This window comes from Apaloderma vittatum, unplaced genomic scaffold, assembly GCF_000703405.1.
Source record: "Apaloderma vittatum isolate BGI_N311 unplaced genomic scaffold, ASM70340v1 scaffold5367, whole genome shotgun sequence".
NCBI lineage: Eukaryota > Metazoa > Chordata > Aves > Trogoniformes > Trogonidae > Apaloderma > Apaloderma vittatum.
In genome coordinates, this window is record NW_009727703.1 from 33,349 (window position 1) to 46,127 (window position 12,779).

At 40.3% G+C, this 12,779-nt stretch overlaps 1 protein-coding gene across 1 annotated transcript in view; it reads left to right on the plus strand.

Moving 5' to 3' along the window:
• Nucleotides 1–12,779, plus strand: part of LOC104277190 (caldesmon-like) — a gene marked incomplete at its 5' end in the record, with an annotated part of 30,435 nt that extends 17,656 nt beyond the window's left edge. The window contains 7 exon segments of the mRNA XM_009873760.1: nt 4,065–4,108; nt 4,198–4,276; nt 6,855–6,992; nt 7,976–8,071; nt 10,253–10,336; nt 10,653–10,686; nt 12,717–12,779. Coding sequence (XP_009872062.1) covers nt 4,065–4,108; nt 4,198–4,276; nt 6,855–6,992; nt 7,976–8,071; nt 10,253–10,336; nt 10,653–10,686; nt 12,717–12,745 — 504 coding nt within the window.

Sequence of the window (12,779 nt, forward strand, 5' to 3'; positions counted from 1 at the left end):
ATCAGTGCACTGCGCACAGATGCTGCTGACAGCAGGAAAAAGCCGAACAGTGCTTAATGAAGCAAAAGAGCATGTGAGCCACTCAGGGAGGGTAAGGAGAAGCCACTTCACACCCAGGGACCACCAGTCCAAATGGATTTCCCTTAGGTTCTTCCACCTGTGGAACACGAAGGAAAATTATAATACAGAGATTTTTTTTTTTTGCACGTTTCTTATTCCCCTTCCTTCTTGACCCACTTTTTGAGAAGAGTTTTTCCATGTATTAGTTTAAAACACTTTCTAGCAATCATATCTAGTACATAGTTTAAAATTTCTATAAATCATTTAATACATTTCTGTGAAAAAAGTTTGACTTCGAACATCTAGATGTTTTTTGTTTCCTCAGTCATTGGCTCAAATTGAGTGTCAACTTATTCCTCTTCCATTCTGATTCTATTCTTGGTGAACGTACAGATGGAAGACATAGGACTTTGACACCCACACTTTAACTGCATTTTTAATAGGCAAGACATTTCTTGTACAATTAGCTAACAAAACATCTATATAATATTGAATGTGGATAAAGGCATAGATTTATCTCTGCATAACATCTTGCTTAATTTATTTCTTGCCACCTGTATGTGCTGATTCCATTGAGTAAAGCCTTAATCAGATGTGAGAATCTGCATGGATTTGATTTATGTCCATTGACTAAATTTCATCTAACTTTTCCAGCAAAAGAGTAGATGTCCATCTAAATATTTTGTTGCCTAATCCAAGCTTCTTTAGTAGTTAGTAGAGCAAGAGCCACCCTCAAAGTACAAGCAATCCTATCTTTTCTAGAGTGAGGTGAGCTCCTCTGCCTCTCTGCTGACTACAGAGGGAACTAAATAAGTAATTTTGAATAAATGCTTAACTTTCAAGCAACTGAGGTTAGGTGGGAGAGGTGCAGCCTGAGAACCTGTATTCTTTCTCTCTGGTCATAATTTAAGCAGAGGCCACCAGGTTGATTTTCAGAGTACATGTGTGCTCTGTGTCAGAGGCTTTGGAAAGTATTCCATGGTGACAAAACATAGTTCAAGTTATTTAACAAGATCCTGTTAAAGCAAACACAGTAAAAAGATTATTCTTATTTCCTGTTCTCAAATTGAGGAAATATCTTGCATTTTGTGCTAACCACCATGCTTTGCCTATTTCTCTTGCAGATCTACTTTGTAATACTGTTTACTGTATGTGTCAAACATTTTAAATTCTTTGCATGGAGTTTGTGTGGTGTGCAGTGGATAAATGACCTTCAGATGTTGCTGTGCAGTCTGTATGTATTTGACCTATATGTTGAATACTCGTGTATACAGGTGTGCACAGGGTATTGCTGTTGGTGTATTCAATGTATGCTTCTGTCCACCCATACTGTGCTTTGAGGAAGATGCTCTAGAGCAAATTCTCATATAAATGTGCAGCAAATGTGTTATTCAGCATCACAAGGCCCCTGCTTCCATGTGAAGAGGACCCCTTGGAGAGCCACTCCTTAACTGTGCTTTCCTGTTTAACTTATTTTCTGGTTTACTTCCTCATTCTCCTGTTCTGAACAATCCCTGACTTATTCCTGATACCACAGCAGGTGCTCTGAGAATCGCTCTTTCCAGCAGGTAAAGAATGCCTCCATGTCTTTTTACTATAACCCCAAGAACACATGCCCCCCTCCCCCCAACCTTATGCCGGTACCTGCTGAAGACAGATTTTCCTGCTGTATGGGAAACATCTCTCCTTTCTGAACATAGGAAGACTATAGAAAGCCAACTGTTAGCATCTTTTAAGATCTTTCCCTTTTGTAAGATTTCAGGTGGAATCTCTTAGACTCAAAACAATTTCAGCTGAAAGACACCTTCAAGATCATTGAGTCCAACCTTTGTCCCAGTCCTGTCAACACCACTAAGCCATGTCCCTCAGCACAACATCCACCTCTCTCTTAAACACCTCCGGGGATGGCAACTCAGTCACCTCTCCTGTACAGGCTGTTCCAACACCTGAAAACGCTCTCAGCAAATACCTTACTCGTGTGATCACAGTTACAGATAAACAACCTAAATTTAACATAAATGTTAAGATATTAAAAACATGGCTCTACATAATTTTAAAAACAATCAGATTTGTTTACAAATTAATCATTGCAGAGAATACTATAGAGTCAGATTCACTGTGGCCACCTGCTGCTAGTACCATAGCCACCATGAAACACTAATGGCAGGAGCACGCTCTAAATTAATTCTTAGGTGGTTACCTTGAGTCCTGATTCTTTGAGATAGTCCATATTGTTTGTCCTTGCTCGGAGCCAGGGTTTCACTGATGCAATCAAGGGATTACCCGTTCACGCAGAGCAGAGGAGAAACCAGTGGCTTTTTTTGGTATAAGGCATCATTTTGAAGCCTTGCTGGTTACGACCCAGAAATCAGCGTGCGTGGTGGCGACACTTTTTCCTACTGTAGGAAAAGTCCAGGAGAGTTAAGTTATCATCGTAGATCTCCTTAGTCACTTTTAATCAAACAGTTTACTTGCTCGTTTTATGGCAATGCCTTACTGTATGTTCTCTGGGTGAAACTTAATGTTGTCAACTGTTCAGGCTGGCCGGGGAAGCGTCTCAGCTCCGGAACGGGGCCGCTGTGTGTCTGCGGCTCTGCAGCTCCTGCCCGGTGTATTGCTGCCACCGTGCGACAGCAGTGCGTTGGAGCAGTTGGTACATTCCCTGGCAAAACCCGTCTATTTTTCTCGGTACTATATTTAGGTCATATATTGGCAACTCAAGCTGTTAATGTAGCTTCCTCTGTAAATTGTATATATGTTTTTTAGAGGTTTAGGGGTGACTCTGAGCTGGATTGATGCTAGCTGGAATTCCTCCAGTCAGCTTGTTTGGCAAATTCTGCTCTGAAGTGAACTGCCTGCACTTTTGCTTGTGCAGGCTTCAGAAATAAAACATGCATGCCCTTTGATGGGATTGCTGTGGGATTTAATACTGTGGTACAGCCTGGATGCTAAGGGCACCGTGGAGAACCATTTAAAGGAATTGCTGTCATTATGTTACGTTAAAAGTATGAATGCCACAGCAGTCACTGTTCAAGTAGATCGAAACCCATACTGAGACTGAGGAATCCCCAGGAATCCAGCTAGGCTGATTAATAGTCATTTCTATCCCCTGAAGGTGCTTGAGTATATTTTACTCTTAAGTGAAACTGTAGAGCCTGGGTCAAGAAATGGAACAACGCAATGACCTGAGGAAGTTTGATTCAAGTATTTCTTCACCCAGTATGCAAATAGACGTGCACATACACGAGTCCCCACATCGCGAAATGTTTTGAAACTTTATTCATGGATGGAGTTTCAAATTGAATTCAATATTGAGAGATTTGACATATGTCTTATGAGATCTTTATAACTCTTTTTCTCTGGAAATACTATTTTTTTTTTCTTATATGGAGTAGAAAATAATGATGAAATGTAAGATACCAGTTTGTATAATAACAGCTGACAGATATTGACTCTGCAATGACCCTGCTTGAACATCACCAGAATACAAGCTAATTCGTATTTTGGAACTTTAATTAAATTATCAGTGTCCTGCAAAAACATGCATAGGACATGTGGCTGAGCTCCAAACCTGGCCTCCTCTGATGTCTCAACTCAGAAAAAGATAATAAAATTTTCTGTCCATCTCAAGAGATGTATATACTTTCTCTTATGACGGAGGTATGTGGAAATTTCACATGAACGTCAATATCAACCCCTTTCATAAGACAAGCTTCTTCCCTTTTCTCTTTTCTATATTGTCAGTATACTCTCTTGTTACAAGCGAGGCTGAAGAAGTATGCAAGATAGAAACATTAATGCAGAAAGTATATCTACCTTTATGAATCTGCAGCATAATAGGCTTCTGACTATAAAACCTCTGTGTGTGTCTGTGGTGGTTTCTGTTGGAATGCACCTCTTTCAGATTGACCTTTTGATGTTTAAAATTACATTTTAGCCTGGTCTTGTACAGGCTGCCTTTTTATTAACTTTAAACTTAGAGATCTTGTTTCTCTCTTTTCTAGATAGAGGAGCGAGCAGAATTTTTGAACAAATCCGCTCAGAAGAGGTAAAGCAATAAAACTGTAGGTTCAGTCAAAACAGTGGTGTTTAATTGGAGGAAATAATAGTTTCTTTCTTTTTTTCTACTTCCTGCAGTGGTATGAAACCCACCCACACAACAGCAGTTGTCTCCAAGATCGACAGTAGACTTGAGCAATACACTAGTGCAATTGAGGTAAGTTAATTCCAGGTCACGATGGCTCCAGTTACTTAAGAATCTAGGGATTTTAATCAGCCTATGTTTTACTGTTCAAGAATAGCAGGGATTTTTGGTCACAAACTCTTTAAGAACAGAATGTTTGAGGCACACCTATAAGCAACATGTAGATATACATGCAAACAAAACCTTGGATTTGTGTCTCCCCTTTCATGCTACAATTTTCTCTATCTGTTTTGTAAGATTGGAGTAGCTCTTAAAAGACTCAGTATCTCTCGGGTGACAGTCATAGCCTCCTCTTGGCTGAGAACAGTGGTATCAGCAGAGAGCTGATAGTCATCCTGTGTGGGGGACGGCAGCTGGACTGCTGGTAACCTGGCATTGGTTGAAGACATTGACCTTGACAAATTCCCAGTGTACCTTTAAGATGGGAAGTTGTGTGTACTGAGTTTGGACACGTTTGCGGAACTTTCTCCCTCAAGATCCGGGGGGATGAGCCCAGCCAGAAGCTGCTAATTGTTACCCAATTAGAATGTGAAAAACAAGTGTTTGACCTATAAGCAAAGGCCACGCTACCTTCTTCTAGTACCTTCGACTATGTATAAAAGGCACACCCTTTATGTAATAAAGTAGCCATTTTGAGCCATTCTAATACCGTTCAGTTGTGTCGTGTCCGTCTCTACAACGACAATCCTGAGCAAAGCTGACTTAGCAGCTTATATAGGAAAGCAAGGAGCTGAGCCTGCATTTCTGGCTGTCACTTCGGAGTGAAATTCCTTAGCAAAGACAGACACTTAATGAACTAAGGACTTAAGTAATAACAAAGGAAAAACAGAATCAAAATAAAATGTAGGATTTGACCCCAGCTGACTTTGGCAAGTAGTGGCTAATAGTGTGCTCTGAAACCAAAGTTAAGGGATTTTTCTTTTCATAGTCCTAGGAAAAATAGGTGTTTGCTTTTTGTTTGCTTCGGGTTTTTTTAGCTGTTTTTATAAATCAATGAGTACAGGCAATGTAAAAGCTATTGGTAAATATAGCTGACCAACTAGGCTGCGTTGTTAAGTGTCATGGGAATAGAATAGTATAAAAAGGGATATTACCTTAATTGCTTAATTGGTTAAAGTCTATCACTTCTTCATACCCTGCTGGATTCTTTTTTCTCCTCTTGTTCACACAGAGAGTCTAAGCATAGTATTCCATTAAAGTACTAATTGGTTAGGCTTTACCGTATTTAAAGGAAACATTAGTAATTAAAGATTGATTGACAGAGGCTTTTTTTCTGTGACTGCTGTCCATTTATCCTTTCTGCTAGGAAGCCTGTCAGTGCTGGAGAGTTTTATACCGTGTGTGTCAGTACCTGATGAAAAAAACATATGCATGACAGTGCTACAGGCTCAGGCTTGCCTTCAGCACCTATATCAAGCTGAAGGTAGTTCAAACCCCTCCGTTAGAGATGAATGTCAGCGTGGCACACAGTAGTCCCCATATCAGAGTAGGAGAGCATACAGCTTCTGTCGTCTCACATCACTCTGCCCCTTTTCTGGATAAGACATAACAACCCCAGAGTTACCAAGGGCTTTAATTAGGAGTTTGATGTCTCCTTAAAGAGAGTGGATGGGTTGGAGGTAGAGCTCTGCTTGTCGTAAGAAATCTGTGTAATAGTGAAGTCAGGGTTTGTCAACCCACAAAGACTAGACCCACCCACCAGCTTGTATTAGTGTCTCCCGTATTTTCAGTAGGGCTGTGCTAAGGTCCTGGTCCATTTAGACATTAAAATATTAAAAAGATATTAAAATGTTCCATTTAGATATTAAAAGGCATAGCTCTATGGCAAGGGGCAGGCAGTGCAGCTTCACAGCTCTATACAGCTCCCATCTGACCTGAAATGATTCCTTTGCTGAATTTTTCATTTTTTCAAAAGTTGCCAAATCTGACTTGCTTTATGATTAGAGAGTCAAAGCCTCAGCTCATACAGGTTTGTATTCTCCTCAAATCTGTTCTATGTAAAATGTACAAGAATTTCGAAAAGAAGGAACAGTAAAAAAGACATACTGCCAAAAAACCCTCAATCCTTCATCGCCTACTCTTTAAAAAACTCACCTCATTCCAAACATACTGCAATTGCTGAAATTTACCCCTAGAATCCCAAGTTGTGAGGTTAAGTTGTCTGGGACAGATGGAGCAGAATCTGATGCTGAATGTTAGAGCAGCCTTTTTCCCCTGCCTCTGCATAAGGATTTTCTTAGCTGTGTCCCTGAAAGAGCCATGCTTATTACAGGATGCAGGTGCTGGGTCTTGAATGAGGACAAATGAAAGCCTTGGAGCAGTTGTATGCAGAGCTATGTTTTGCTATGCACTTTAGAAATTTAAAAAATAGAAAAATTGAAGAGACTGCAGTTTTCATAGCCAGTCGTGTCAAGGGTGTAACTACAACTGAAAATGAGGAGAGTCTCAGCGGCACCTCTTGAGCTGGGTACTTCTTTTCATCTTTGCATGATCTTTACTAGAAGCATTTATAACTGCTATATTCACCAGCACTGCCCCAGCAACTCCAGCTCTTACTGCCAAACACCAACTGGCTTCAATTCTTCTGCAGGGCACAAAGGCTGCAAGACCAGCTAAGCCAGCACCCTCTGACCTTCCTGTTCCAGCCGAGGGTGTTCGTAATATCAAGAGCATGTGGGAGAAAGGGAATGTTTTTTCATCACCCTCTGGGACAGGAACACCAAATAAGGTATGTATTTAATTTTACATAGTGATTATAAAGATTTATATAATGGACTTGACCTTGCCATTCATGTTCATATGAGTAAGCCTGGCTGTTCCTCTTGATGTTACTTGTGAAGAATATCCCAGAGGACACTGAGGGCCTCAGAAACACACAAAATTGTGTGGCTGCAGTATTGAGTATAACAGAAGAATTTAGTGACATACTGAGCTAAGTTATGAGACATTCCAGAGCTACATAAGATATCTTAAACAAATATATATGGGTAGTTCAAGCGGAGTACAAATAAATTCTTTGTGTTGGGAAAGATTCTTTTAGGGGGCAAAGGAGGAATAAATAGGCAAGATAATGATGATGCTTTATAGATAATGCATAAAAGCATTTGTGAGACCTTTACCTTTTCTACATAAATCCTTAAGGCTACATTTCCTTTCTATAAATTGATGTGAGTTGATGAGCATTCATCATAACCAAAAAATTGAGCCATGGACTGAAGGGACTTACTACAGTTAGCCATGAATTTCAGTAATTTCTTCTAACCTTTTGAAGACTTATTTTAACATTGTAAATGTTAGGCCACTTAGCTCCTCTGCTATGTGCCTTCTTTTGAAAAAAAATAGTGCAAAACAAAAATGTAGACTTAGACTGGTGTCTCTTCATCTTTTAGGCTAAAGATTTTATCTCCTTCGAGTCTGGGATTATGACCAAAACAGCAGGTTTATATTGAACTTTTATTCCTGGCTTAGCACTAAGGTGGAAATGATTTTGTCAGACCACGTTTATCATTTTTGAAAACTAGAGGGCAGTAGTACTGTGTAGTTCATAGGAACATTATCTGCAGAGTGCACAGGATGACTCTTAGCTAGCCATAGTTTCAGTGAGGACCTCTATATTGAACTCGGACTTGGCTTTGTTTTTAATTCTAGACCATGGATAACAAAGCAAAAGCTATTCTGAAAGTCTTCTGATTAGATTTCATGATTTTGCAGGAAACTGCTGGACTGAAGGTTGGTGTCTCCAGTCGTATCAACGAGTGGTTAACCAAGACCCCAGAGAGCAACAAATCACCCGCTCCAAAACCTTCTGTAAGTAAACTTGCAGCAACCACCTCTTTAATAAGTGGATTCTCTCCTGGGGCAGAGGTGATGACAGTGCTTCCTCAACCACCTGGTGGTCTTTGGAGGTACCCTGCTGCATGTCCTCTCTTGGAAGCTTGCAAAGCCCCCCTGGCTGCTGATTCCTTTGTAGGAAGAAAGGGGAGATGAAGCAGGGCAGTTCTCACCCTAAAGCTTAGGAGTGCTCTAAAAAGACAGAAATTAGAGAAACACTTCTTTGATAGAGAAGGCCTACCATTCATGTAGAAATTACCAGCCATAGACCTTGGATGAGACACTTGCGCTTTGGCCCTGGCCCTGTAAAGATCTTCCAAGTGTATTTTTAAACACAACTAAAATATTTTAATCCTTTAAGAGCCTAAATGTAATTTCTAATGAAGGCCCTTTAACATGCCCATTACTGCAGCACGAATCAGAGCAGAAAATGTTATTGCTGGGAGTATGGGAAACAGTGGTGTGGGTGTGGGAGGAATGAGTGGAAAGAAGTAATTGTGAGGTGGGAAAGGGTAGATCTGAGGAACTACAGCTGTGGGTGTCCATATTGGAGAATGGCAGGGCATCACTTCTGATATTATTCGTTAAACTCTGGTAATTGACTGAAGAGCTGGTTTCTTCCCATATCCTTGTGTAGTGTTCTGCCAAAGCTGCAGCTTGAAAAACACTTTCTCAATTCACATTCCTATTTGTCCCGATGAGGAGCTTGAAATTTGCAGCATTGTCCCTATTGTCAGTGTTTACTGGTAGCTACATGGAGAGTGTGTCCTTATGCACATGAATGTAAAAACAGAAAATGTCACTGTGGTCACTGTATTTAATCACTGCTGAAAACCAGCCTAGAATCTCCCTACCAGATTTTCCTCTCTTCCTTTTTAGTTGCACCTTTTAGATAATGTAAATGTAACCTCTTGTTTTCCCCTCAGCCAACTGTTTCAATGTCTTCATTTCCCTCTTCCTCAATAGATTGTTCTTTCTTCTTTCAATATCTCTGCTTGAAGGAACCTGCCCTCCTCCTATTCTTCTTATTTGGGTGTCTGTTTTCTAAGTCGGTCAGGTAAATCTGTTTATAATTGACTATGAAGTATGATATACATCTATAATGTGTAATGTTTAGGGGTTTTTCATCAGGATAAATCAAAGGGAAACCTAGGAATTCATAGCTATCAAATAAATTCCTATCCCCATCATATTCCACCCAAATAAAGAATTGGTGAAAGCTTTTGTGACCAACAGGATTCTTACGGTCTTTGGAACAATATTCAATTATAAGTTGAGGGAGGAAAGATCTCAGATCTGTGGTGAACGTAAATCACAGATCCCAAAAAATTTCAGAATTATGGAGGTGGTTTTGTGAAGGTCCACTGCGATTTTCATGTATTTTTCCTTTCTCCATTACTGCTGAACTCATTTTTGGAAGTATGGAATTAGCTTAAAATCTTAACCATCAGCAACCCTTTTTGGCTGTAAGAGGCAGCTTGATATTTTTATTGAGTTTTTCTTAAAGTCTCAATTTCAAAGAATATGATTAATTTTAATGATTTTATCTCACCTGTTTTTACTGTTGGACTAGTGATTTGTACGTGCTAAAGTTTTAAAGGATGCAGTGGAAATTCAAATAAATCTGAAGGACTACAGTGATAAATGCTAAAAACCTATACTTGAAGAATGCAGAAAACGATATGCTTTTCTGTTGTTAGAAGTCCTACTATATGTTTTGACATTTTTAAATTGAACATTTTGATTCTAATCTAAAAATAGCTGAGAGAAGCTACTTTTGTGTTCCCCTCAAATAGTAATAATATTTCTGAGAAAAATCCTTTTTTTTTTCTACAAAAAGTGGGAATTGCCTTCCTTAAGAACCTAATAGTGCAGTAACGTTCTACTCTACTCCCTCCTTAATAAGGTATGGCTAGTCAGTGCAATATTAAATAGATGCTCAAGATTGGCTTTTGTCATAAAGCACATGTATGTGTGCAGTCATTATGTGAAGTGTTATTCTGAATAGCTTTATGACTGATAGACAATTATTACCACTGGTGGATGCTCCTCAACTTCTCTTATGAGGAAGTCACATTCTATCTTTTTCAGTAAAAAATTACAATAAACCTGAGCTAATGTTGATTTCTATTCTCTGCCATTAATTTAAAAATGCAGGATTTAAGACCAGGAGATGTATCCAGCAAGCGTAATCTCTGGGAGAAGCAGTCAGTTGAAAAAACAGCTTCTTCTTCTTCTAAGGTAACATTTCAGTACATTATTAGAAGGCTAATATCTCAGTGGGAGGCTTTCTAGGAGGGAGTTGTCGTTCATCTTCACACTGTTAGTCAGTTGGAATTAGGCTTCTGTGTGTCTTTTTTACTAACCTGCCTTTTATCTATAAAAGAGAGTACAATGAGGTGCAGAAAGCCATAGGCAGCGTGTAACTTCCTCTTTGGCAGAGCTGTGCTGTGCGTGCAAATCTGTCCTTTTCATTATATTGATTTTTTTTCCTGTTATATATAGCTGTGTTTTCCCATATTGAATGGCAATAATGGGTTATTACTTTTTCAAACAGGTATCAGCTCTGGGGAAAAAATCAGAGACTAATGGTAAGTGATTGTATTATTACATCTGCATAGTAAATAGAAACATTGCCACACTTTTGTATGGGCATATTCATGTTTTAAAATTCGACAGGTGTTATTGTTGAGGTAAAAAAACCCCCACCTTATTGACTTTCAAAAGCTCCATTGCAATATCATCAAAACATGAATATTTGAGAAATAAATCTAAATCACCTTTCTAGGAGGACTGGGGACTAGCAGTGCTCCAGCCACGTCTGCAAAGCCTTATTCAGATGATGCCTGTAGCATGTTTGCTGTAGCTTTAGAGTAACTGTGTGAGGTACAAGGAATGTGATGGTCATTCTACAAATTAAAAAAAATCCAAGGCATCTGGGAAAGGCTCTTTCAAAGGCCCCAGCAGCAATGGATGGGCCTTTCATGAACAGAAAGGGGGAACCCAAAAGGTGAGACTCTTGCAGCAAAATTATTTGAGGAGAAATGGAAGATTTCAGTACTACTGAGAGCAAGGCCTGCATGTGCTTTTAAGCACTGCAGTTGAGTAATGATGAGGCCTGATGAAAATTCAAAGGTGTTGATTTTTAAAAATAAATCCTCTTGCTGTTTGTGAGTCTCACATGCTCCTGCACACCCAGACTGGACTGGAGTTGAAATGCACTTAGCAGCAGCAATGCTTATGCTGGAGCTGTGCATCGATGTCTTCTCAAGGCAAAAGGAGTCTTACTGCTGTCATTTTGGAACTACTGGTTACGTGTTTGGGAAACACAACTTAGTTGTACAAAAATAAATCAGCAAGATTACCCTCCTAGCATTTTTTATTTTGATCTGAAACACTCCAGATAAAAACCATTAAAGGAATTATGTGCCTAAGGACCAATCAAGAAGAATGGAAATTCACTGGTCAATTTAGTAGCTCTAAAGATTCCTTGCAACATCCCTCAACTTTTCAGTGGGCATGAAATGATCAAGTACAGGAAAACTTCACATTCTTATGTGAAACCATGGCATGCCTCTGAATTTTTCCTATTGGTTTAGAGTCATTCAAACTGGAATCATCTTCCTCCTCTTCTTCCCCTTTTTTTTAGCTGTTAGGAGAGCTATTTTCAGGCTCACTCAGCATCAGAGTCGCTGTGCTCCCATGGAGTGTCAATCATTGTGTCATCGCCCACAGCAGGCCCTGATGAGCAGTTCAGACATGGCCGAGCCTCTCCTCTAAGGCTGAGGAAGATGTGGGCTTCAGCAGAGGAGGGTCGCAAAAGGAGCTGGCTTGTTGTCTTGCCATGGACTTGGAGCACCTCTCTTAGCACGGCAGGGCAGCTGCCCTGGCATGGCTGAGAAGAGTGCGGGGAGCAACACCCTCACATTTCATAGAATTATAGAATTGTCTAGTTTCAACCCCCCTGTCATGGGCAGGGACATCTCCCACTAGATGAAGTTGCTCTGAGCCCCTTCCAGCCTGGCCTTAAAAACTTCCAGGGATGGGGCTTCCACCACCTCTCCGGGCAACCTGTTCCAGTGTCTCACCATTCTCATGGTGAAGAACTTCTTAACGTCCAATCTAAACTGATCCACCTCTAATCCATTCCCTCTAGTCCTATCACCACCTGACATCCTAAAAAGCCTCTCACCAGCTTTTTTTTAGGCCCCCTTGAGATACTGGAAGGCCACAATAAGGTCTCCTTGGAGCCTTCTTTTCTGCAGACTGAACAGCCCCAACTCTCTCAGTCTGTCTTCATAGGAGAGGTGCTCCAGCCCTCTGATCATCCTCGTGGCCCCTCTCTGGACATGGTCCAGGTGTCCATATCTTTCTTCTGCATGTGAAGCTCCCGAATTCTCCCTGAGCTGCTTCCCAGGGCTGTTGGAGGCAAGAGAGGTGAAATCTTGCCTTGTCTTCTTGGAGATCATTTCTGAGCAATCCCAGTGTGCAAGCACAGTAGCGTCCAGTTTGCATCCTGCCTTATTATATGATGTGTGTTAATCTGGAGCTATGCCTTCTCTATTTTAGAGAGATGTTTGGGTTATTTCAAGACATCTTTAATCTTTCTCTTTCTCAGCAGGTTTGAGACAATTTGAGAAAGAACCGTAGAAGGCCACTAAAGATGCTGGACCAACCAGTTGGG